At 44.0% G+C, this 27,492-nt stretch overlaps 1 protein-coding gene across 3 annotated transcripts; it reads right to left on the bottom strand.

Moving 5' to 3' along the window:
- Window positions 1-12,553: 12,553 nt before the first annotated feature.
- On the bottom strand, window positions 12,554-26,966 carry Pglyrp4 (peptidoglycan recognition protein 4). 3 transcript variants are annotated; one of them, XM_028753318.1, is made up of 9 exons: window positions 26,881-26,966; window positions 24,145-24,252; window positions 23,321-23,519; window positions 21,492-21,610; window positions 19,734-19,886; window positions 18,617-18,619; window positions 17,995-18,193; window positions 15,004-15,122; window positions 12,554-13,792 (listed from the first exon to the last, which is right to left on the bottom strand). In XM_028753318.1, exons 1-9 carry the CDS (start codon window positions 26,927-26,929, stop codon window positions 13,614-13,616), a joined length of 1,128 nt encoding a protein of 375 aa, XP_028609151.1. In that variant the 5' UTR covers window positions 26,930-26,966; the 3' UTR covers window positions 12,554-13,613. The 3 variants fall into 3 exon arrangements, with proteins under 3 accessions (XP_028609151.1, XP_028609149.1, XP_028609150.1); XM_028753316.1 differs by lacking the exon at window positions 18,617-18,619; XM_028753317.1 differs by lacking the exon at window positions 18,617-18,619 and having other exon boundaries at window positions 23,321-23,528; window positions 24,160-24,252.
- Between the last annotated feature and the right edge of the window lie 526 nt (window positions 26,967-27,492).

Here is a 27,492-nt window from a genome sequence, read left to right as displayed (position 1 = left end):
AGCCTGAAAATAGAAACAACTCAGATGCCCCTAAATTAAAAACTAGATTGTTGTGGATGACCCTGGTGCTGCTTGTATTTTGATGTTAATTCTGCAAGGAGGGACTTGCTGGAATGAGGAATGAGTCATGTACTCAGGTGACTTCTTGTGAAGTCTTTATTCTAAAGAATAAAGGAATAAAGGAATCAATCACTGGGTAAGTAGGCAGGACTTCTGGATTGGATAGAGGAAGAGAGGAAACAGGCAAGAGAGCAAGATGTGGCTACTATTGTCTCCTGGTTTCAATGACAGATCTGCCAGGATTCGCCACTGGAGGATTTAGATTTAATATGACATACAAGATTAGGATTTTAGTCGTTTTGCCCAGCGATTGAGTTAACATTGTTTCTCAACTAAGTTTGCATGGTGTTTTCCTTCACATGGCTGCTCAACTGGGTTCCAGAGAGAAAGGTATGGTGCCAAAACATGAGTTTGCCTGATGTGCACCACAAAAGGCCATGGAAGTTTTGAAGCATAGGGCCAGAAAATGGAAACAACTCAGATGTCCCTAAATTAAAGACTAGATAAAGAAAATGTGGTTGATTCACACAATGGAATACTACTCGGCTATTAAAAAACAAGGACATCCTGAATTTTTCAGGCAAATGAATGGAACTAGAAAATATCATCCTGAGTGACATAAATCTGGCCCAAAAAGACATACATGATATGTGCTCACTTATAAGTGGATATTAGCTAAGATGTATAGGATATGTTGTATTTTATACTCCACAAACCCAAAGAAATTAAATGAGAAGGAAGGCCCAAGCAAGGATGTTTGAATCTTTCTCAGAAATGGAAATAAAATAGGTATTGGAGATGGATGAAGGGAGGGAACCTGATTGGAAGGGTGAGTGGAGTGGGGGTGAGGTATAGAGAAAGCAGAGCAAAGAAAAAAGAAATCAGTGGATGGCAGGAAAGGCATCTCATCTCTAAGACATGCCAGAGACCCGGGATAGAGAATGAAAGCCACAGGAATTCTATGAGGGTGACTCTATCTGAGACTTCTAGCAGTGTGTGATATGGAACCTGAAGTAGCCACCCCTTTTAGCCAGGTAGGACTCCAGGTGGAGGAATGAAGACAGCAACCCACCCACAAAACCTTCATTCCAAAATGTGTCCTGACATAGGATGTGCAGGGACAAAGAAGGAGCAAAGACTGAGGGAATAGCCAACTAATGGCTGGCCCAAATTGAGATTCATCCCATGGTCAAGAACCATGACTATTATTAATTATTAATGATTGGCACTACTAATGACACTATGTTATACATTCAGAGAGGATCCTAATATAACTGTCCTCTGAGAAGCAAGCTCCAACTAGCAGCCAATGGAAAGAGATGGAGAGACCCACAGCAGAATAATAGATGGAGTTCTGGAGTCTTGTGGAAAGATTGAGGGACCTGAAGAGAATAGGACTCCACAGGAAGACCAACAAAGTCAAGTGGTCTAGACACTTTGGGGCTCCTAGAAAATGAACCACAAACCAAAGAGCATATATCAGCTGCACCTAGGCCCCCTGCACATATGTAGCAGATGTGCATCTTGGTCTTCATGCTAATCCCCAACAAGTAGAGCTGGGGCTGTCCTGAATCTGTTGCATGTCTGTGGAGCTGAATCCTCTAAGTGACCTACTTTATCTGCTTTCAGTGGGAGAAGATGCACCTAGTCCTGCAGTAACTTGATGTGCTATGCTGGAGTGATACCCAGGAGGCCTCCTCCTTCTTATAGAAGAAGGGGAAGGAGGAATATGGGGAGGATTTATGTGAAAGTGGAATGGGAGGAGATGGAGGTCTGATACTGAAATGGAAATGAATAAATATAATAATTAATTAAAAATAAAAACACTGAGCTTGCTACAAGAAAACTACATGGTAGAAAGAATTAAAGAATGGCACACAAACTAGGACAAAGGGTTAATGGACTGTCCATTTGAGAGAAGTCCTTTAATGATAAGGGTGTGTGTTCTTTCTTTGAGTTTACCACCATATAATTCACACATATGAAGGAAGACAATCCTGATTGACCAATACACAATTTCTGTGGTTAGCATTAGTTACTGTAAATGTAAATTCTATTTATATTCTATCTATGCAATTTCTACCTTGCAAGTTTATTCCAGGAAACCAGGGACATGAAGATAGTCCTAGTTGACCAAATTAGAGTGGAATTCAAAGGTTTGAATCACTGGAAGCCGGTCAGTTGCTCAGTGAAGTCAATCAGGTTATACTATTCTGTGCCTCATAGTTGAATTTCTGGATCATGTTGATGAAAATTCCTGAAAGGGATCAGCCTCCATTTTGTAGTCTCTTATTAATAGCCTTTCAACCACAGAGGTATGTGAACACCTCCTGTCCTGCCACAATTCTCCACACTCATGCAGGTATACCATATTGTTCATCTCTGATGCATTCATTCCTGGGATCATGGAAATATGTGTCAGCCATGAGCTGCCTTTAAATGCTGGGCCTGCTCTACTATGCCAAACACTGTATGGCTCCTCAGCTTCAGTAAGTGAGCACAGCTTTCCTAGTTAGGAGCCTGCCTTCTACTGCTTTCTTTCTCTCATCTGAGTGACTTTTTCCCAAACCATTATAGATCCCTCCTTCCTGACCCTGGCAGCTTTGTAGCTTCCTTCAACTTCTTGAAAGTTTCTTACTATAAAATCATTTTATTTTAGCATTCTCTACATTGTCTAAACTTCATCTCTTATACATGTGTGACAGGGTGGTTCCTGACTAAGTGATATCCTGCCCTTTCTTTTATTGTGAATGTACCCTCCCTTTCTAGCCTGATAGAGTCCCAGAGACAAGAGCAGGTATGCTTGACACAGCATTCATTTATTACACATTTGCTTCTCCAGGATTCAAACAGAGTGAAGAAGAAAAAAGAACAGCCTTAAAAGTCACAGGTGGAAGAAGAGAACCTTGACCTCATGAAGGCTGGATGCCCCAGGGGGTGGGAATTTTGAGGGTGGGGAGGTGGGAGTGGGGGGGCGTAGATAGAGGTTACATCCACAGAGAAGAAGGAGGAGGGGCGAGGGGATTGGGGGTTCCGAGGGGGTGGTGGGGGATGGGGTAAGGGGACAACATAGGAAATGTAAATAAATCATCCAATAAAAAAAAAATGAAAAAAAAAAGTCACAGATGGAACAATCCATGGACATCATCATCAACACCTTCCACCAGTACTCTCGAAAAGAGGGAGACCCTGATACCCTGAGCAAGAAGGAAATCAAAGAGCTGGTGAATAAGGAGATGCCAAACTCTTTCAAGGGCAGGATTAATTAGTTTAGGAGGAAAATTCAGTCCAAAACATTTAAGGATAAAATTCTAAAACCTTCCATAAAGACGAGCAAGGGTTTGATAATGTCAGTCAGGAATAGAATAGCTATAATGTGTAATGTCATTTTCTGGGCAGACACATGTAGAGGTGAATCTGGAACTGATAATCCTGGTGATGGACACACAACAAGAACACAGACAAATCCAAATTTGTGAGAGTGTGGAGAGTGGATCTGTGGTGCCACCCACACATTGGCATGGGTCCTGTTGGGCTAGTTGTGGATCCCACATGTCTGCCACAGATCAGGGAGGCAGAAGCATGGGAATTTGACTGAGTTCACTTCACACGTTTCCAGGCGGACTGAGCTATGAGAAGCCTCTGAGCTTGACTCTGGGCGTGGGGAGATCACAGTCTGAGACCCTCCAGGGGCAGAGCTCCTTGGTTGGGGGTCTCTGGGCTGAAGCAGCTAGATGTAGACCAGCTGGTCTCTGTCCTTAGGCTCCCAGATGCTGCTGGGAGCCACAGAAGAACTGAGACATGGGAACATATGTGCTGGACTGCCCGTAGCTGAGAGGGGCAAGAGGGAGAGCTCCAGCAGCGCCCCCTGGGGTGGAAACTCTTGGTTAGATGGCGGATCGGTAGTTGAGGGCCCCCTCCATGGTTTTCCACAGTGGGCCCCAAAGACACAAGGAAGTCCATGGTTTTAAAAGGTTTATTGTCATGGCAGAAAGTGGATGTAGCTGTACCCCCATATCCTCAGGGCGGGCCTGAGGTTAAATACCATTTGTAAGGAGGAGGGTCTGGGAAAGAATGCTTAATTGGCTGTGCCCTCTGGCCTTTAGGTATCTCATTAATATGGAGATCTCTTGAGACTCTGTGGCCTATAGTCATGCCCTCTACCTGTGGAGGGGCTGGTAGGGGCATTGCCCTATGTGACTGAAAAGTGCTGATTAATGGAGGTCTTCAGCCTCATGTTAGGAGCCTGGAGTCTGGGAGCATGGTGAAATGCATGCCATCCCTTACAGGGATACCTGTTGGGTCTCTAGCCACCTCTAGCCAGTGCTCAACCGGAAACCAAGCTATCCTTTCATGGTCCCACAGTGGAGGAACATGAGATAGAGTCCTGTGGGTGGTCTGTGCTGGGTGCAGCAAAGATGAGTGGACTAGAGGGACCACTCATTTTGAGGTAGTGACATCCTGGTAATGAGTACACTTGAGAACAGCCCTTAATAAGACAATGAAAGACACTAAGCCTCAGCTAGCTGCCTACAGTGGATTTGGGGGCCTAGGGTAGAAAATGCAGAAATCAAGAGCATACAGAGAGTCATCTCCATAGAACTGACATGCAGAGTCACTGTCAAATGTCAGGAATACCCTCCACTCAAGAAATGACTACTCAATTCTAGCTAAGGAGATTCATTCCAGAGGACTTCCAGTCTGGGCCCGAGCATAGAGCAGGTCATAGGCGGCAGCTCTGTACCCAACCTCAGAAAACTGAGAGAAAGAGGGCCTCCCAGGAACTTTAACTCAGGCAGCATCCCAGGTAAGGAAAAAGCAACACTTGTCCCAAACAGGGAGCAACTGGGACCCACTGGGATCCAGGAATTCACTCCTGGACTGGAGTGCAGGCTCCATCCGGTCTGGGCCTGAGCACTCGGCAGATCCCGGGAGTCAGCTCTGCACTCAATCTCATAGAAACCAGAGGAAGTGGGGCTCTCAAGAGCTCTATCCCAAGCAGTATCTTAGGCTAGGAGGTGGCAATACTTGCCCCAAACGGGAGCAACCGGGACCCACTAGGACCCAGGAATTCACTCCTGGCCCGGAGCGCGGGTTCCTTCCAGTCTGGGCCCAAGCACTCAGAAGAACCCGGGAATCAGCTCTGCACTCAATCTCTCAGAACCCAGAGGAAGCATGGCTTCCAGGAGCTCTAACCCAAGCAGTATCTTAGGCTAGGAGGTGGCAATACTTGCCCCAAACAGGGAGCAAACGGGACTCACTGGGACCCAGGAATCTACTCCTGACTCAGAGCCCGGGCCCTTTCTGGTTTCCACCTGAGCACTGAGCAGATCTTGGGCCTCAGCTCTAACCCCAGCAGCAAAACCCATCCCAAACAGTTCTGACACAACCTAGATAATAGGAAAGACAGGCTCCAGTCAGAGACAGCACAGATAGCACAAAGGAGATCCAGATGGCAAAAGGCAAGCGCAAGAACACAAGCACCAGCAACCCAAGATACTTGCCATCATCAGAACCTAGTTCTCCCACATTAGAAAGTCCTGAACTCCCCATATCACCAGGAAAGCAAGAACCAGATCTAAAATCGCTTCTAATGATGATGATAGAGGACTATAAGAAGGACATAAATAACACTACCAAAAACTTGAGGAGAACACAGGTAAACAGGATGAAGTTCTTAAAGAAACACAAAAATCCTTTAAAGAATTACAAGAAAACACAAACGAACAGATGAAGGAATTGAACAAAACCATCCAGGAGATAAAAATGGAAGTGGAAACAATAAAGAAAGCACAAAGGGAGACTATCCTGGAGATAGAGAACCTAAAAAAGAAATCAGGAGTCATAGACACAAGCATCACCAACAGAATACAAGAGATAGAAGAAAGAATCTCAGGTGCAGAAGATACCTTAGAAAATATTGACACAGGACTTCCCGTCAGGGCCCGAGCATAGAGCAGGTCACAGGCGGCAGCTCAGCACCCAACCCCAGAAAACCGAGAGAAAAAGGGACTCCCAGGAGCTTAAACTCAGGCAGCATCCCAGGTAAAAATGAATCACCCGTAAAGTCTGCTGTTGGAAGGTCTAATCCAGATGCTGGCCTCCGAACTTACACTACTCAGACCTTTGAAGGGCCACTGACAAGAACATCAAACAGCCAGAGATCGACATCACTAATCTGAAGAAATCCCTCCTTTTGCTGTCTGAAGAGACCTCCTAAAATCGCAAAGATCCTTATGGGACTTGATTTACTCTAGTACAATAGAAAAGGCTGTGTACAGCTCTTGACTGTGTACAGCTCTTAAAGAAGAAGGTTGCCTTTACATAGACAAGACAAGAAGGGTTAAAGAGAGCATGAAACAGGTAGTGAAGGCCCTAAGAAAAATCAGAGAGAGAAAAAGACAGATGAAGGTTGGTACAAGAATTGGTTTTCAGTCTCTCCAAGGTTGTCAACCCAATTTCCTCCCATCTTGGGACCATTATTTGGGTTCTTTTTGCTTTTCTCTGCTGGTCCCTGGCTCTCAAATAGGCTGACTAACTCTGTGATACAACAGATAAATAATTTGGTAGCAAAACCTACTCAGATACATTATCATAAGTTAACTATAGAGGACCATGAGACTCAAGATGAGGTTGTTACTTTATACAGGGTGTTTCCAAAACTCATCTCCACCCAACCTAAAAGGGGGGACTTCTGCCCCTAGACCAAGCAGAGAGGGGCCACTCAGAACCCCCTCTGACAGGTGATCTGAATTCTTGCTTAGGCTGCGAGGCTAAGCACTGCAAGGGAATATAAATAAAGATACAAATATCTCTCTGGGTTCCCTGAGGGACAAGCCTGACTGCATAGGGGTTGATGTCAAAAGTATCCCCTCTCCAGGAAAAAGACATCGGGACGGGTATAGCCCTCATGCCTCACTGGACAACGACAGGGAGACTGGAGCCATTACAAGGTCCCCTTCAAACACTGGAGGTCAGGCTTCTATCCCTGCCTTCGCAAGATTAGAACTGCCACAGCCCTTCTATACTTAGAGAAGGGAGGAGATGTCAGGGGCAGCCCTGCTTACACACTGAAGGCCTAAAATCATCCATAGGCCTAAAATCAGCAATAGGCCTGTCATACATGTATACTAACACCAAGTCTTGGGTCTCAGTGGAAAAACGTTGAAACAGATGGCTATAAGCTAATGTAAACAGGCAGCTTTTGTGGAAATTTACCAGCCTGAGTAGTCATAGACCTTGTAAATAGGTAGCCTTGGCAGACAATACCAACTTAGATAAGGACAAACGAGTCATAGGCAGAGTCATAGTGACTTGTCCCCTGAACCTTCACCCAGCCAATACCCGGTTCTGATAATATCTGTATTCCCCCTGAACACCCACACTCCAGTATCATTCCCTTCCCCACATGCTGCCTTTCTGTGTTTATAACCCCTGTGTGAATGAATTACGATTTGAGAAAAAAATAAATTAAAAAAAGAAAGAAAGAAAGAAAGAAAGAAAGAAAGAAAGAAAGAAAGAAAGAAAGAAAGACTCCCAGGGGTGGGACCAGGACACTGATCCAGTCACAAACCCTTGACCTACGTCTGTCCTTGTTCAAGATACGTTGTGACAATGTTGGCTCAGAGCTTGTCCAAGTGGCCAACCAATGACTGGTGTAACATGAGGCTCAAGCCACAAAAGCCCTTGCTGAACACTGCTTAGTTGTACAAGAACCAGAAGCTGGATGACTCAGAGATCTGGGTTAGAACAAAATACAACTGACAAAAATAAAGTCAATGAAATGACTCCTAATGATATTCTGCTATGCTTATGGTACCTAGCCCAATCACCATCAGAGAAGTGTCTTCACAAAGCTGATAAATGAAACAGAGAGTCACAACCAAACATTAGACAAAGTTTGGAAGCCATTCAGAAATCAGGGAGGAAGGATCATAGGGGCCAGAGGGGTTGAGGACACCAGGAAGAAAATGGCCCAATGACATCAACTATGTAGAGTTCATAGGAATTCACAGAGACTGAAGCAGCAATTACAAGCCTGCATGGGTCTGCACTAGGTCCTCTGTATATGTTATAGTTGTCTAGCTTGGTATTTCTGTGGGACTCCTACAATGGAAGTGGTGGTATCTCTGACTCTTTTGCCCAGTCTTGTAATCCTTTTCCTCCTACTGGGTTTCTTTTGTCCAGTCTTGATATGAGGGTTTGTGCCTACTCTTATTGCATCTTGTTATGAAGTTGATATCACTGGGAAGCCTGCTCATTTCTGAAGGGAAACAGAGAAGCAGTAGGTCTAAGAGCGAGGAAAATGAAGGTGGGGTGCTGATAAGAGTGGAAAGAAGGGAGGCTGTGGTCAGGGTATATTACATGAGAGAAAAATAAGTAAAAATAAATAACATTACAAAAAAATAAATTAAATTGACACAGAATGTAGTCCATTTAGATTCTGTCCCAGGTGTCAGAAAGTAAGGAATCATAGGCAACTGAGTAAAGCTTGGAGTAGGAGAAGGGGCTTTCTCAGAGAGAAGCACACAAACTAGTTGTCCAGTGCCAAAATATCAGCCCTGAAAACATATATACAGGTACTGGTATATGGTATATTTAGGTATATATGTGTATACATGTATGTATACATATAGATATATATTCATCAAACAGCAATTAGTTTTCTGAAAAAATAGGAAGCCATGAATTTTAAAAAGAGCAGAGGGAGTTATATGATGGAGTTTAGGGGGAGAAAATGAAAGGAAGAAATATTACAATTAAACTATAATCCCTAAATAAAAAAATAAAAATAAACAATAATAATGGACAATTTTCTTGTTCTTGGTGGTCACTTCTGAACCACATATTCCCTTATTCATTTTATCTTCTCAGTTCTATTATGTCTTTCATGAATGTTTATACAATGCATTGAGTGTTCTTTCTTTTGTGGACTATATTCTTCATGTATTTAGCTCTGACTGAGACATCAAGTGACACAATTAGACTTCACCAATGAGCTTTTCTGTCTCTGTCTCTGTCTTTCTCTGTGTCTCTGTTTTTCTCTACCTCATACATCACATGACTTACGTCTATATATTGGGGGAGAGATGGATTTTTCAGTTTCCATACAGCTTTCAACCTTCTCCATGCTTCTTTCCTATCAAATGTGCACCTCTAAAGGGAACAATGCTGATTGGAGCATCACTGTAGAGAATAAGGCCATCAAGGGTACAATGAGTGAGATTCTGGAAGAACCATTGCATAAAGATTGTACATAGATGTGCCAGGTATCTGTTGGTGGACAAATCATGGCACTGCCTATGGTGACAGAAATCTACGATAATTGCTGTTTGCAAGCAGTGGCAGAGTCTCTCTGGTAATGATGTTGTTTGGGAATATGGTACTAGCCTCTGTTACTGGCAGGCTATTCACTCAGAAACAGTTATATATAGATTATTTGATAAGGAAAAGCATGCTTTGGCTGTGTGTTGATTTCTGCCACATGACCAGTATTTGTATGAATTTCTTTAAATTAAACCCATGGATCTGAGGAAAGTGAAATCAATTTACTCACATGATCATAAGGATTCTGCCCACCACAAACTGATTTTCATTCATAGTCACAAAAACACAAGTTGTCTACACTTGCTCTTTCCAGACCTTGATCATCTTACTATTAACTACTACTTGTGTCAGATACCTAACTACCCCATCAAACAAGGTATAAATATCCTACTTGAAGCTCTGCTCTTTGGAAAGGAAGAAATAAGAACATTACTCAGGGGATGGTGGATGAAAATAACACCCAGAAGCACACAGGGTGACTGGAGAATGGAAAGAAGCTCACTGATCTGGTAAATAAATGATGGAAGTAAGTGGGAACCAGCAGAAGATGCCTGCTGCTGCTTTGGGATAATATACTGCATTGTGCTATAAAAGGGAATGTCTTACCAAAGGCATAAAGCAGAGGCTTACTTAAAGATTTAAGTGTTATCTATAGTGTCTGACTCACATGTGACCTTGGCTGAGTCGGTATCTTAATAAGAGTTTACTGCTGTAAACAGACACCACAACCACAGTAACTCTTATAAAGGACAACATTCAGTTGGAGCTTGCTTACACATTAAGAGGTTCAGTCCATTGTCATTATAGTGGGAAGCATGGCCTTGTCTAGGAGGCATGGCACTGGAGAAGCTGACAGTTCTACCTCTTGTTCCAAAAGAAGCTAGGAGAATATTGGCTCCCATGTACTTAGGAGGAGGTGTGGGACCATGAAAGATAGTGTGGTCCCTGGATGAGCTAAGACTAGAAGCCCTGGAGATCCTGAAGGATGGTAGAAGCTTTGCCTGCTCCTGGGCACCAGTCCCCTGTCACTAGCCACAGGCCCCTATAGATTTGTGGCCAGTAGTCATGTAAGCACAATTCCCGAACCCCTTCCACATATAGAGGATGTGACCTATGGTCACATGGGCTCAAAACAGATCTCCATGCTAATAAAGTATGTAGAGACCTGGCGGACTTAACCAATAAGCTTTCCTTCCCATACATTCCTCCCCACAAAAGGTATTTAATCTCAGGCCCACCCCAAGAAGGGGGATATGATTTTACACATCCACTTTCCACCATGACTTAAAATCATGAACTGCCTCTGTTCATCGGGATCAGCTGTGGGGAGCCACGGAGATAGCCTTTGCCTACAGAGCCGCTATCTAATCTCCCATAGAAGGCCTCTCTTCACTCCCAGCCATGACCACCACCAAGCCCAAGCCCAAGTCTACCTGCAGTCAAGCCAAGGACTCTCCTCAAAGTACCAGCCAAAGTCCCCTCTTCCCCTACCTATCTCCCATACTAGATCCAGCCTGTGGTAACCACTCTGTTCTCATCTCTTCCGAGGCTCCCAGTGGTGCCTGGGTGTCCAAGAGCCTGAGAACCAGATGGCTCTGGCCTCTTTGCAGGCCTGGGGTCTCCCTGAACCAGTTCTGGCTGTTCCATTCCTCAGACTGCACTTTCCCACCCCCTAACCAGTGTCCCAGAGCTTCCCTACAGCCCAACACCTGCCCATCAATGGCGTGGGACAAACACAGTCTGTCTCCCTGCATTCTGCCTCCCTAAGCAGCAGTGCCATGTGGTGGAGCAGATGTGGGATCCACAACACTACAAAGAAGGTCTTAAAGCACACACACACAATGACACACTTCTTCCAATGAGGCCACACCTCCAAATAGTACCACTCCCTGGGCCAAGCAACTACCACAGTTGGTTTGCCCTCTTTAGCATGAATTTAAACAAACTTAACATCTTTAACCTAAGTCTATGTTGATATTGAAAACTGCTAACTATAGCATATTTAAATCCTTATCAATCTGTTAACACTAATGCCCATGAAAAGAGAGGCTCAGTCTTCATTCCACCTGTCATTGTGGGTGTTTTCCATCTGTTCTCTTGTATGACCAAGCCTTGTTCTTTTCCTCAACACCTCATACAGCTGCCACTAGTTGAACCACTAACACAGACAACAGTAAACTCATACAGGGAAATGAAGACTGTTGTCCAAGAAGAAGCAGAGCCTGCCAGAGCCACAAAGGTGTGGCAATACTACTGGGAAAGACAACAATAACAACACAGCAAGAGCTGAGGGCTTACCACATGTCAGACACTGGTTCCAACACATCACACAGGGTGATGCAGTCAACCCCACAACCTATGAGATCCATAATACTGTTATCCCTAGTGCACATGTTCAGGGGAAAGCTAAGAAACACACAGAGAGAAGGGAATCTATCTATAGGGCCTGGAAAATAACTCCAAATTTTACTCAGATGGTATATGAAGGAATAATTTTTAAATAACATGAAATCATGAAACATGTCAACAATTTAGTCCTGTAATTACTTTTCATGTAGATCAGGGAAGGACTTAGAAAAATGGAGACTGTGTAGAAGAAAGTAAAAATGACTAGCTCTACTCGTTGAAAGGTGGGAAACAATGGGAATCTTGTCTTCTGATTCCCCAAGAACAGCAAGCAGCACTTCATCTGCACTAAGGGAGCCTAGACAGCTCTAGTTCATGTTTACTAAAGCTCAGTATTTTCTTTGGGTTACTTACCTCCTTCAACAGAGCAGAGGAAATATCAAAACATATAAATCTGACCTCAGCATCCAACATGGAGGATCTGTGGTTAGCAGGACCCCTTGGAGAAAGAGTATCTGGGAGACTCTGGTCTGGAGCCAGGTCCTCCTATTGAAGGAGACAAGAAGAAACCTCAAACTTAACCATGCTTCTCTGCCACTGAGGAATAGAGAGAATAGCTCCATTCTTTACACAAGTGATTTGATAACAAAAGACAAGGAAATGAAGACCACTGACTGCTTTGAAAGGCAAAAAACTTTTGCTCTAAAGTATGAAAGTTTCAAGCCAAGGAATGTAGTTCAGTGTGTAGCCTTTGTGAGGCTTTAGGTTCAATCCACAGTGAAAAATAAAAATTAATGGGATGATGGGGGAGACAAAGAGAGAGAGTTTAATATTTGTTTTTACTAAAATAAGAGCAACAAAAGCATATAAAATAAGATAAAGCTTCATTTTATCAAAACTAACAGTACAGTCTCTACACTATATACCTTTTATTCATCTCTCCTCTTTCCCTCTTACTCTCCCTTTTTTTTTTTCAGAAAAACACAGATGAAATAAGTCTTCATGTGCTGACAACAAATGATGAATGTAGGAGGGTTTCAGAGCCCAGCAGGATGCATCCCGGCAAAGGCAGGCCACAGTACTGGGCAGCAAGTGTTGGCAGTCTGCCTTGCTGCTGGAGGAGCGTGTTGTCCTTGCACTCAGGGTGTTCTATGGATACAACGGCACAGGACTTCAGAGACATGGCACCAGTTATGGACAAGTCACCACAGCCAGCTCTGAGCCTCCAACCAAGAAGTACCAGCGCTGAGAATAATGGCAGGATGGGACACTGGACAGCAAGGCTTCCACAGAGGGGTGACGGCAAACTTTTAGAAAAGGACGGGGGACTTTAACTTGTTCCTCCATTTCTCAAACAAACATCCATAACATCTATTAACATTTAAACACATATTGGGAGCTGACACAAGCTACCCAATGATAAAGAAAATTCTGGCCTGGAAAAACTCACAACCTACAATAGGACCTACATGTTTGCAAGGGAGCATTCACATACGAACAAGTGAATGTGGGAGCAGAGGAGGTGAGGACACTCTCCCTGGGCCATAGATGAGCACTGGAAACTACCAGAGCATAGGTACCAGGCAGAGGGGCAGACAACTAGGGAAGGAGGTATGACAAGAACCAGCTAATTACCTCACCTGGCTAAGTAGACAAGTACCCAGGAGAGAAGAGACTTGACTCAGACTCAAGGGACTGTAAGTGCAAAACTTGGGGGACACTGGTAGGTGTCACCAAGAGAGGGCAAGGTCATCCCAACTGGGGAAATGAACAAGGTAAAGTTTTTGAAATGAGAGGTCAGAGATACTAATCCAACGTGAGAGGTAAAGACAGACACCCAGAAGGAGGAAGCTCAACCTCAGATAGGGCTAGGGCTTCCCTTAGTGCTTGAAGTGAGGCCATGTCTTGATAATGTTGTACAATGCCTGCCCAGGAGACAGAGTGTTGGACACATCACTGTGGGCCATTAGCAGGTAGTTGGGGGTCAGGTACCCCTTGACCACAGCACACTGGATCAAGTCCTGGGCTGCCTCCAATGCAGCTGCATTGGGTGAGGAACCTGCAAAACACAGCCAAACCACTGACTGTAAAATCCCAGGGTGCCCAGAGCAGGGCAGAACATGTTCCAAGACCCACCCAGCCTACCACTAAATAGCATATTTGATTTTTGGCAGCCACTCTATAGACAAACAGAACAGCAGATCAAGATATTACATGTCTCAGTCCCAAAGTCTTCCTGACTCCAAATTCCTGGAAATATAAATACAGTCCTGAATAATTCTAAATGTTTTCCTACAGTGAAAATTTGTCCTGGTAGTTCTCTATTGGGAATATTTTAGTACCCTAAGGACCATTTGACAATGCCTAGAGATATACTTGATTGACAAAAGTGGGAGAAGAAAGAACATTTTTATTGTTGAGTTGGGAGAAGGCAATGGCCATACCAACCAAACTTCAAAGTACAGATCTGTGACAATGAGTTATCTCACCCAGAATGTCAGGAGCAGCAAGATTTATAGGTCTTCCCCACAGAGCCAATGTTCAGCCTCTCCTCACCTGCCTTAGCCTCCATCTAGGGCTCATTCAAACCAACCAGAAATGTGTAGTAATAACAGTACCTCACCTTTCCAGAGACCCAAAATGACAGCACTATAGCTCTAATCAGAAGCTCTGAGTAAATGAATACTTTCAGTGTAGTCAAGGCAAATGCCTAAATCTGTGCTTTGGTGTATAAGGCTAAGTGATCTAGAACTGTTACCATGAGAACCAAAATAGGATAGGCTACAAAGGGGAACTGAAATTACTCACAATGACATTTTCCTTTGCTTCACCCATTCATAGTAGCAGGAAGAGGAAGAGGGTGTAGAAGAGGGAGGGAGGGGGAAAGGAGGAAGAGAGAGAAAGAGTGAAAGAGGGAGAAGTATAAAAAGAGGGAGGGAAGAGAGGGAGAAGGAGAGGGAGAGGGAGAGGGAGAGGGAGAGGGAGAGGGAGAGGGAGAGGGAGAGAGAGAGAGAGAGAGAGAGAGAGAGAGAGAGAGAGAGAGAGAGAGAGGCGCTAAGATTTGTCTGTGTGTGATAAAAGTAACCAGAGTACCTACTCTCTGGGATCTGAAGGTCACTTTCAACCACACTCATCCTAGATAAATGTAAATACAAAGCTTCAGCATATGATGCTTTAAACAATGTCTGAGCCTGATGTCTTTTCAGTCCACATCAGACACCCTCCTCAAGCATCACACTAGGGTCACAACTACTCAAAGGTCCCACTTACCTGTGAAGGTGCCCATGAAAGTAATGCTCAAAGCGATGTCATTGTAGCCATCAGTCTTGGAGCCTTGGTTATTCCAGCCCACCCCTTCATAAACACCACCATCCTGGCCCACAAGGAAGCTGGAGATATACAGGAGAGATGGAGATTAGCATGAAAGAGAGACTCTGGAACTGACACTTGCTTTCCTTCATCAATTCACTCATTTTTTTTTTTAACTCAGCTAAGCCCCAAGTTTCAGAACAAATAAGAGAAAGTCATTGTGAGTGGTATGTTAGTGAAAACATTCAGAGGAATGGAGCTATAGAGGGTCCCAGACTTAAAACATTTGCTCATCTCTGCAGGAGTAAATTGCCACAGTAGCCGCTGTTAAAATATAAATGACTTGCCAACTCCCTGATTTCCCAAATGTCTAACTATTAAAGTTGAACCTGCCAACTCCTCTTCCTTCTCCAGTCATCCTCTTCCCTTGAAGTCCACCGTGTAATGATCCACTCACTCTCTTGTCTGTCAAATCCATCTCTGTGTCTCAGTCTCCTCAAGTTTGTGCTCCTTGGGGTGCTCCCCTGCACCTCTCCTTCTCACTCTACCTACTCTATCAGAACTAATCTATCCATTTCCTTGGCTTCTTCACCATCCATGAAAGTGCACAACTCACATTTGGTGCCACCTCTCACTTTCTCTGGGATAGCACTGGAGAGAAAATCACCACCCACTGGCTCCAAACCCAGGCCTCAGCCCATTCACTTCATCCACTTGCCAGCCAAGGCTTGTCACCAGTGTCTCCCAGCCATCTCTCTGACATAGTCTTATACCATAGTCACTAGCCACTCACTTTTGTGAACTCTCAAAAGCTCCACTTCCCCCTGTGACATCTGTACCCTCGTAGCTCTATAAACATCTTACCTTGTCTGGATTACCACAAATCTTAAATTCTCATTACCCTCGCCATTCTGTTCCCAAAGTATCATCCAAGGTACCTTTCTCAAGTACAAATCATGTAAAATTTTGCTCTTACTCCTTTGTGTCCTAAACTTTCAGTTAAAATATACATCATTCTTCAGGACACAACTCTTTGCCTCCCAGCCTGACTTCTCACCACACCCAATATTGGCATTTATGTGATCATACTCAATCTCCCAGATCCTCAAAGACACTTTCTTACCCTGGAATCCAGGCCTTCACCTGTATTTGAAGCACTCTTGCTGCTTCCTCCTCTGATCTGTTCCCACTCCTTCCTGGGGTCCCAGACAAGGATTTTCTCCTCTGAGGAACGAGTCCTTCATTCTTCTTCCTGCCTTCCTGCTCCATCTTTTATGTGTCCTTCACAATAGCACTTAATTCACCTTGTTGAGACAGCATTGTGAGCTCTTTGTTCCCTCACTGAAGTCCGAACACCAGGAGGGTAAAAGCCACCTGTGCTTCCTGCCACACAGCACAGCCTAATGCTGTAATGTATGAGAGTATTTCCTGTGTTCAGACCCATTCAAGAACAGCAATAGGGCATTATAAATAAGAAGCCAAGAAAACAGTAACTAGAGTCTGAGTAGGAAAGGAAAACCTTTATCCTCAGTTGAAAAAAGATTCTAAATTTGTATTTCATATTCACATCTCCATTGCAGTTTGAGAGAACATCAGATTATCCTGAATGGCAAGACCTACCATCATTTGGTAAGTCCTGATAGACAATTAGAGGTAATATTTTCTCCCATCTGTAAAGAGCTTCACTAAAGAGTATTGGTCATCTTAGAATATATCAAGTAACAAATGCAACTGAGGCAGGCACATTGCACACAAATGCCTGGTGAGAACAGTCAAGACTAAAATATAGCTCCAGAAGCTAATCCATGAATGTCTCAGGATAGTGGCTCTTTCTACTAACACATACAAACACACTGCATGAGTTAGCAGTGGCTCGTCCTTAGGCTTCAAGTTTAGTTTATTTGTAATGGGAAATGAACTGAGATGTTCCTGTGTCTTAGCTGCAAGCTCTGGGCATATCCTCCAGTGTTTTTGACTGTTTAGGGAAATATTTTGTTTTCTATGTGGGCCAGTCTTAAGTTACTGTCTTTTAGTTACTATCTTTTAATGCAAATATTTTTAAGATTTATTTATATAATGTATTTGAGTACATTGTAGCTGTCTTCAGTCTTCAGACATACCAGAAGAGAGCATCAGATCCCATTACAGATGATTGTAAGTCACCATGTCGTACCTGAGAATTGAACTCAGGACCTCTGGAACAGCAGTCAGTGCTCTTAACCGCAGAGCCATCTCTCCAGCCCCCAATGTAAGTGTTCTTAACCAACAAAACCCAATCATAGAATTTTGATATTCATTTAAATTACATTATGTGAGAATGAAGGGAAGAAGGGAAGGAAGATGGTAGGAGAAGAAAAGGAAAGTGGGAAAAGAGACAGACAGACACAGAGAAAGGATAAGGGAAGGAATCTGGGGAGAGGAAATATATCCTCCCATTAGGTAACACATTTTTTATTATGGAATCACAGAACTTGGCACTATGAAATTGTCAAAGGTTTATCCAGTCTCTCTGTGTAGAAAAGACTCTCCCTCTGAATGTTCAGAGTCTTAGATGCAAAGGACTGACACAATAACACCAGAAGGAGCAATCCAACCAGAGGGCATCACCTGCGTCACAGTATAAAGAGAGGCAACAGACTTGGGTTAATCTCCTCTACAGGCTCCACAGTCTCACACATTGTACCTCCCTCTAAATATATCTTCAGAAGCCTTGGAATCTATAATGTCCATAAACTGTCTTTAATGGGTGCACATTTTGAGGATATGCTTGGGGCTATGATTGCTCCTTATCTGTCTCCTAAATAAGAGCATCCTAGATTAGGTAAGAAGCCAATGTAGTAAGTACCTATAGGTCTCTCAGTAATCCATTAAAATTATCTGCCTTTCCCCCAAGTTGAGAGATTCTATTTCTCCCACTGAATGAAGAAAGCCCCTGTTTTATGGATGACTTACTTATACCCAATGTCACATGCGCTTAGCCTGTCCATGAAGAAGGACTGGAGATCTCGGACCAGCAGGCGACACTCGTCAGGCTGACTGCATGTTCTCCCAGCAGTGTGAAGGATGATGGCATACTTTGCAGGGAGGGTCATCTTGGAGCAGTGGGACTCTCTTGCCCCCCAAACAGAACGTGGAATTATATGGGGACAATCTGTTGTAGGATAAAACAACAAAACATAAAGGATTCATTTACCACCTCATGCCAACCACATGACTACTGAAGGCTGCTGTAATCCTCTGCTTGTTGAGATTTCCCAACCATCCTCAAACCTCTTCCCAATCCTGACTATGGTCCTCTGGAATATACTGATCCAAGCAACAAAGATAGAAGCTTTACTATGGAAGCCTGTTTGATAGACATTTAAAAGCCATAAGAGTCTGCTTGTATAAAGCAATCCTAAATATGGAGCCCTCGAAAAGGCCAATAGTTCATACTGGCTTTATCTCTAAAGCTTCAGGAAGTCCCTGACACATTGACTAGGTTAACTAGGCCTCTCCTGTCCTCTGTGTGTGTGTGTGTGTGTGTGTGTGTGTGTGTGTGTGTGTGTGTGTGTGTAGTGAGGAATGCTGAGACTAGCTGAGACACACTCCAACTTGTTGAACTACCTGCAAATTGTGCAATAAGCTCCACATTGGAGAGTGACCACCCAGACTGTAGTGGGCTTTGGTTACAGGCTTTTTCATAAGTAACCCCTCACCCATGCTCCTATAATTAACCCCCAAAAAACTTGTTGGTTCAGAGAGAGGGGGAATGGAGGAAGAAAGGGGAATGGAAGGAGAGAGGGGAATGGAAGGAGAGAGGGAAAGGGAAAGAGAAGGAGAGGGAGAGAAAGGGGAGAGGGAGAAGGATGGAGAGAGGGAAGAAGGGAGGTATAGAGGAAGGCAAGAAGGAAGGAAACAAAAATCAAATAAAGAAGTTTGGTTTGGGTTTGTGCTGGAGGGATGGCTCAGTGAGTACTTGTTGCTCTTACAGAAGGCCTGGGTTTGGTTTCTAGTGTTCACATGGCAGCTCACAATCTTCTGTAATTCCAGTTCCAGGGCATCTGATGCTATCCTCTGACTTCCATGGACACCAGGTTCAAACATGGTACACATATATATGTGTGTAGGCAAAACTCTCATACACATAAACAAACAAATGAGTCTAGTAACTTATTGGTTTTAATGCTGTCACTGCTTGTTAACCCAAAGCAGCATCTAACTTGTTGTATGAAATTTTTTTCATTCCTCCTCTAATGTCATGGTGACAATGTCAATTTTCTGTTATTTTCTGTATTTATAATGTGCAGTTGTGAAAAAGAACTGTGCAGTAATGTGCCTGGTCCTTTTCTATGCCTATTTTCTTCCCTAACAATTCTGACCATATAACACGCTGAGACTTTTACCTGTTCGATTTGTCCCGTATCTTTCTCTCCCCTCTGCACTGAAGCTCTATGACTCAAGGATTCTTGTGCTTTGTTCCTTAGATCCAATTTTTGCTAAGGAAACAAGTGTGGAGTGACTGCAAAAAAAGATTGTTCACATAACACCACTCATCCTGATGGGGTACTGTCACTACAGTTAATGCAGAGAGAGGTGGCCTGAGAGGGTCCTCTCAAGGCTTGCCAACACCAGTATTTCAGAAAGCTAGGTGACCACATGGCTCCTGGAAGGGATGTAAGAAAGCCTGAAGGGTCACTCCTGGGTCTCACCTTTCTTCTGTTTCCCTTTCTGTGGAGGTACCAGGCAGTCTTCACTTTTCACAAGAAATGGCTGGATGTACTTGAATGACAAGTGGCCCTTCATCACAGCATGGGAAATCAGGCCCTTCATGGCTGACAGAGCAACAGGGCTGGGACTATGGCCTGGAAGAGAGTGGTTTACAGGTATCCCAGTCTGGCCTAGTGTCAGAGAACAGTGGGAAGAAACCAGTGTGCTCTGACAAACCTACACAGCTACTAGAGGAAACCATAGGGACAGGTCAGAGAGGTGAGCATCAAAGACCTGCTATAGATGGGCTCTGGGTGGCTTAAGTTGAAGCCTTCCCCAAAGATATGCCACGACTTTACTTGTCCATACCCTCTATGCACAAGAGAATGTTAAGGTAGCTATGCCCACTAAGTCCCCCTGCTTACACCAGCACTTCCCATCATTTTTCTCAACACAAAGCTCTGACTCAGACACTATTAGCAACCCCCTTGTTCATGCAGAACAACATGGGATCTAAAGAGTACATGCTCCACATCCCAAACCAACAAATAAATTGAACAGGCACCCTGGACCCAGCACTCTGTAGGAACCATCCACCTATTGGAAATGGAAAGTACAGGCTCATGTTCTGACTCCTTCCCCATGGTGTGTTACTTTGGGTTAGCTGCTTCTCTGAAACTTGTGTCACACACTGTAGTAATAGGAATAATGGAATCTACCAGGACTATCCCAAAGGGTACCGAGTAGGTAATGAGAAACTACAGAAATCAGCTAACAACCTCACAGACATGCTGCTAGGACAACATATTAGGATTGAGGGGGCAGTAGGTTAGAATCAACAGACTTGGAAAAAATGAAAGACTGTCATTACAGGCTGGGATGTCCCAGAACAAAACACAAGACAAATGATGAGTTATCCCCTTAAACTGTGAGCTAAAATAAACCCTTCTTTCTTTCCTTAAGTTGGTTTCATCTGGTATTTAGTTACAGCAACAAGAAAAATACCTAATACAGAGGCATCAAGGTGTTTTTCTTTTTTTAATGGACAGAAAACCTAGGAGTGAGAAACAGACAGAGGGTCATCTAGCCTACAGCCACAGACCTGTCAGTCCTGGAGTAAAGGTGCAATAGACACACCCGCAGATATAACACACAAAGCACAGATCTAGCTGAAGAAGAACAGAGCAAGAACCTAGCAGATAGAAGCCCAGTGCAAAGAGCAGGAAGGGCTCACCTAGAGAAGCCTAGGAGCTCGAGAAAGAAACGTGGCAGAACATATGTAGCAGAGGTGCATCTTGGTCTTCATGTGGGTCCCCAACAACTACAATGACTGTCCCTGACTCTGTTGCCTGCCTGTGGATCCTGCTCCCCTAACTGAGCTGTCCTCTCTGGCCTCAGTGACAGAGAATGTACCCTGCAGTGACTTGCAGTGACTGCAGTCCTGCAGTGACTTGAGGTGCCAGGGTGAGTAGGTTCCCCTTCCCAGAGGTGAGTGGGAGGGAGGGCAAGAAGAGCCATGTGAGGAGGGCCTGGGAGGAAGAGGGACTGAAATTTGGATGTGAATAAATTAGTTAATGGAAAAAATGGGAAATGTGACAGAGACATAGAAGAAAGCCAGAGAAGACAGAAGGAGAGCATCACATTGTGTATTCTAGAAACCAAGGGAGAAAAACTTGACAAGAGAAACTGAGAGGGCAGCAGATCATCAAGGCAGAGCAGCAGAGATCTCTTGGAATGACTGTCAGCTGAGGTACCATTACCTTCCTGGGTGCCAAAGAAGGCAACACCTAAGGAGATGTTGTTGTAGCCCTGGTCGTGAGAGCCTTGGACATTCCAACCAACACCTTCATACACTCTGCCATCATCCCCAACCAGGAAACTGTGGGCAGGGAAACACGAATTACTGACTGGCACTGACACATTCCTGAAACCACCTACTTAGGTTGAGAAGGGAGAAGAGCTCAGGGCAGCTTCACCAAAAGTATTCACATGGATTTCTCTGAGACAATAGAAATACCAAGTTATGTATTCTCATCCTTAACGTTGAAAAGGACCACTCACACACATATCTCATACTCCCTTCCTATATCCAAGTTATCTATAAATCATCATAAACACTGAGAAGGAAGAGGGGACCTTGTTCATCTGCAGAAACTAAAATTGATCTAGCCACACAATACTTTTCTCCATGGATTCTAAACATTCTTAAAAATGGCTCTCCTACCTTCCACTGAAGACATACTGCCCACACAATGTCCACACAGGTTACTCATTTGTTTTCTCCCTGCTAGACAATGTTCTACATAAACACGCCATGTGAGACATGGACATAGTGGCAGAAAATGTGTTTGAGTAGTGATCCCAGAAGCCACAGAGATGGAGCAAGGAGAAAAAAGATCAAAGAGTGAAATTCAACAGCCTATGCCCCTGAAGTAACTTGAGAGTAAACACCCAGCACTGACGGTGACTGCTGTTCACCCATCATGTCGTGCTGAAGAACTATGTATATACACTTTAAAGCCATCCTTCAGGAGCTGAAAGGGTCTGTGGCCCCATGAGGAGAACAACAATACCAACCAACCAGCGCTCTCAGGGTCTAAATCACCAGCCTGAGAGCATACAGGGAGAATCCATGGCTCCAGCTGTATATGTAGGGGAGGATGGTCTTGTCGGGCATAGGTGGGAGAGGTGATCCTTGGTCCCATGAAGGCTGGACACCAAGTGTGGGGGAATTCGAGGGTGGGGAGGTGGGAGTGGGAGTTAAGTGGGGGCACATCCTCATAGAAGCAGGAGGAGGGAGGATAGGATAGGGAGTTCCTGGGTGGGAGTGGGAGGGAATAGGGTAAGGAGATAACATCTGAAATGTAAATAAAATGTCCAATAAAAAATTAATAAAGAAAAACATCCTTCAGAAGGCCTGGGCTGATGAAGTTAACCACTAATTACTGTCCTCCATGGATCATTAACTCCCCTATATCATAGAAGCCTTAGAGAAAGCATAGTGTAGGAAAGCAGAGATGCTGTGGACATCTGAGACCAGAAGCCGTTACTAAGCTCCAGTCTGTTGATAACCGGCCAAAGTCAGATAGGAATCTCCTAAACTGGCTGTTGGGGTCATAGGTGGGATGATTGCCCAGTGAGATCAGAGCCTGTACCTATAGTGTAGTGAGACTACCTTGGACGGAGACAGGTTGAGCTAGTTTAGAATAGATGACTGTTCCTCTGTATGACACTGAAGAAATCAAACAACCTCCCTACCTTGGGGAAATGGTGACTCTTGTTCTGCCCTAATCAGACTGGTGGATGATAGAGGCAATTAGGTATAAGGAAGAATTCTGTAAACTGTGATGTGTCAGGTAAACCGAGATTTTCCAGAGGCATTCAAAGGAGCAGTTATGTCTTGATTTTCATTCTGCATCTCAGAGGCAAGAACCTCACAGAAAATTATCAGGATTTCATGAAGACTTTGAATACTGTATTCATTACAAAATCTATAAAACCACAACCAAGAAGGCAAGGAAAACAGGCAAAAAGACTACAAGAACCTTAACAGAGCAGCTCTGAGCACATGACTGGCCCAGTCACGTACTTGTAGGCCACATCACACCAGCTGTTGTGGATGTGATAGGCCTGAAGTTCCCGAAGCTTCTGGCTACAGACAGTTTTGTTGTGGCACTCTAGTCCAGGGATATGGTGTACGACAAGGACATCCACTGGCCTGCTCAGCTTGGAGATGCAGCCAATTGCTTTTGCCCCCCATTCCTCACGAGAAACCATGATGAAGAAATCTGTGGGGAAAGCATGGCACGTCAATCAGTGCATCCTACATTTGTTACCTAAGCTACACATGTTGTCGGATCCATGCTGGTGAAAACGCCCTAGGAGAGGTATCAGCAGCTGGCCATACCTTTCTGCTCATGTCTCCACCTTACAGGCTCTCACCACAATTGCAGCTGAATTGACCAGGGAGTCTGGATATTTTGCTCTTCCATATCAGGAATCCCCATCATAAGTGTACTCCCATTAGGAAGTATGTCCATGCCATCCACTTGCCCCACCCAGCCCTCTAGCCTAATTTTGCACTCACTGACAATTCCCTCTAAGACTTCTACTCTCCTTAAGGAGTCACACTTCCTCCTCTGCCTAAAGGATCCCACTAGAAATGGTCTTTATCTGCCCTTCACTCTCTGACCTGCTAAACTCAGAGACTGGCTCTCTACCCTATATAAATGTTTCTCCCATTTTGATATCATTCCCTTATATCCCAAAAGTGTTTAAAAAAAAAACAATTGAACTGTTGGCCAGAGTCCCTCTACAATTCAATGCTACTCAACGTGTCCCGGTTGGCTGTGAAAACTTGCAATGAATATCTGGCCACATAAGAAACCCCAGCAGGTCCCTGGGTCTCCTCACCATCACGACCCAGTACGCCTTTCTCAAAGAGCTGGGAGATGTTGCCAAACAGTTGCTGCAGCCCTTCTGACACCTGGTTAGTCTGTGGGTTTTCCCAGGAGGAAACACCTGCAAAAAGAATGTTCCTGTTTTTATCTATCTTCAAAGAGTTCCAAAATCCTTTGATAATAATCAGAATAACAGCTCTAGCCAGAAATAGCTGCTGTCTTCACTACCCTTCTCCCTCCCTAAGTCCCCAAGCCTCTCCCAAGAAGTCCCTCAGGGTTGACCAGGAAGCCCCCTCTAACAGATGGTGGCATGGTTTTCTCTGATATTGTCTTCGGGGAAACCCCTCAGGATGATGGTTCATTGCTCTAGGTAAGGAGTTGGGCATATTGAACAATTATAAGACATATATAAACATACAACTGGCAAAAATAACTGGGAAATATATTCAGGCACCTCAAAACCACAATGTTCTCATCTGTGTACATTTTGTGTATCTGATGCAATAAGAAGAAATAGTTATGGTGCTGGTTCAACTGGAGGACAACATGTAGAAGAATGCAAATTGATCCATTCTTATCTCCTTGTACAAAGCTCAAGTCTAAGTGGATAAAGGGCCTCCACATAAAACCAGATACACTGAAACTAATAGAAGAGAAGGTAGGGAAGAACCTCGAATACTTGGGCACAGGGGAAAAATTCCTGAACAGAACACCAATGGCTTATGCTCTAAGATCAAGAATTGACAAAGGGACTTCATAAAATTGCAAAGTTTCTGTAAGGCAAAGGACCCTGTCAATAGGACGAAATGGCAACCAACAAATTGGGAAAAGATCTTTATGAATCCTACATCTGATAGAGAGCTAATATCCAATATATTCAGAGAACTCAAGAAATTAGACTCCAGACAACCAAATAACCCTATTAAAAAATGAGGTATAGAGCTTAACAAAGAATTTTCAATGGAAGAAACTTGAATGGCCGAGAAGCACCAAAGAAATGTTCAGTATCCTTAGTCATCAGGGAAATACAAATCAAAACAACCCTGAGATTCCATCTCACACCAGTCAGAATGGCTAAGATTAAAAACTCAGGTGATAGTAGATGCTGGTGAGGGTGTGGAGAAAGAGGAACACTCCTCCATTGTTGAAGGGACTGCAAGATGGTGTAACCACTTTGGAAATCAGTCTGGTGGTTCCTCAGAAAATTGGACATAGCATTACCTGAGGATCCAGCTATACCACTCCTGAGCATATACCCAGAAGATGCTCAAACATACAACAAGGAATATGCTCAACTATGTTCATAGCAGCCTTATTTACAATAGCCAGGAGCTGGAAAGAACCCAGATGTCCTTCAACTGAGGAATGGATACAAAAAATGTGGTACATTTACATAATGGAGTATTACTCAGCTATTAAAAACAATGAATTCGAGAATTTCCTAGGTAAATGGATGGAACTAGAAAATATCATCCTGATATTTTCTAATAAGCCAATCACAAAAGAACACACATGGTATTCACTCACTGATTATTGGATATTAGCCCAGAACCTTGAAATACCCAAGATTCAACTCACAGGCCACATGAAGCTCATGAAGAAGGAAGACTAAGTGGGAATGCTTCGGTCCTTCTTAGAAGGAGCAACAAAATACTCAAGGGAGCAAGTATGGGGACAAGGTAAGGGACAGAAACTGAAGGAGGGGCCGTCTGAAGACCATTCTACCTGAGTATTCATCCCATGTGCAGTCACCAAAGGTAGATGCTGATGTGGAAGTCAGGAAGTGCATGCTGATAAGAGCCTTATATAGATGTCTCCTCAGAGGTCTGCAAGAGTCTGACATGTTCAGAGGCAGATGCTCACAGCTAGCCATTGAACTGATCATGGGGTTCCCAATGGAGGAGTTAGAGTGAAGACTGTTGGAGCTGAGGGGGTTTGTGGCCCCATGAGGAGAGCAGCAATACCCCCAACCAGAGCTCCCAGGGTCTAACCACCAACCTGGGAGTACTTAGGGAGGGATCCTTGGCTTCAGCTGTATATGTAAGGGTGGAAGGCCCTGCTGGGCATAGGTGGGAGAAGAGATACTTGGTCTCATGAAGGCTGGATGCCACAGTGGGTGGGAATTTGAGGGTGGGGAGGTGGGAGTGGGAGGGTAGGTAGGGGTACATCCACAGAGAAGCAGAAGGAGGGGTGAGGAGATAGGGGGCCCCTGGGGGGGATGGGGTAAGGGGATAACATATGAAATGTAAATAAAATGTCCAATAATTAAAAAGAAGAAGAAGAAGAAATAGTTAAAATGACCTTTCATGAGTCAGGCCATTTCCTGCTCAGTGCTAAGGTATTGGTCAAAACTATGCTCCTACTTGAAGGACTGTGAGAGATGTCACCAGGCACTGCTTTACATTATTGCTCCAAAGGAACCTTGTTTTGTTTACAAGCACAAATATAAGTTTGTGTAAATGCTAACTGGCATAAAATTAATACAGATATAATCAGTTCTCTCATTGATTTGTTCTTACTGCCAAGTGCTAAGTCAATCATATGTTACCTCACTTAATCCTCAAATTTAAGAGGAAAGCAACCTTTTTCTCAATCTAGAGAAACTTAAGGTTTAAAGAATTTAACCACTTATTGAAAACTATTCCTTGGGGTAGGGCAAAGAGTTGATCCCAGGTCTATAAACTCCACAAAGCTCTTCTTACATGCCATGGAAGAGCATATATTTGGTCCAGAGCCAGGGAAAACTTACCCCATGCCGGAAGAACCAAGGTAGAGAAGACAAGAAGCCAGGACAGCATCCTCAGGTGGTCCCAGGATGCTAAACGGAGTATGATAAGCAACCCTATGAGAGACACTGACAATTAACATGACTGTGCCAGCTGCCAATGACATGTCACCTGACTGTATGGAACCCTGTCTATCTACTTCCTTGCTGTAGGCCTTCTGAGGGCCGGCACCTACTGATGCACAACATCCTAGTACAGACACCTATCTATTCTATTTTACTGGTGCCTTCTCTTTCTCTCTCTTTCTTTCTAACTTCTCTCTCTCTCTCTCTCTCTCTCTCTCTCTCTCTCTCTCTCTCTCTTTCTCTGTCTCTCTGTCTCTTTCTCTCTTTCTCTTTCTCTCTCTCTCTCTCTGCGTGTGTGTGTGTGTGTGTGTGTGTGTGTGTGTGGTTTGTGTAGATACTTGCATAGTAAGTCTTAAATAATCCTCACTCAAATTCTATATATACAGGAATAAAATCTAAGAATGGTTTAGCTAAGATCCAAACTCACATGGAAGGGTCTAATGCAGACATTCTTTTTCCAGCTAGGAATAAGACCAGATGACGTAAGCAGGATGTCAGAGTTAAGAGAGA

Source organism: Grammomys surdaster, unplaced genomic scaffold, assembly GCF_004785775.1.
Source record: "Grammomys surdaster isolate TR1022 unplaced genomic scaffold, NIH_TR_1.0 125946, whole genome shotgun sequence".
NCBI classification, from domain to species: Eukaryota; Metazoa; Chordata; class Mammalia; order Rodentia; family Muridae; genus Grammomys; species Grammomys surdaster.
The sequence above is the reverse complement of the archived record's forward strand: the minus strand, read 5'-3'. Positions and strand labels throughout refer to the sequence as shown.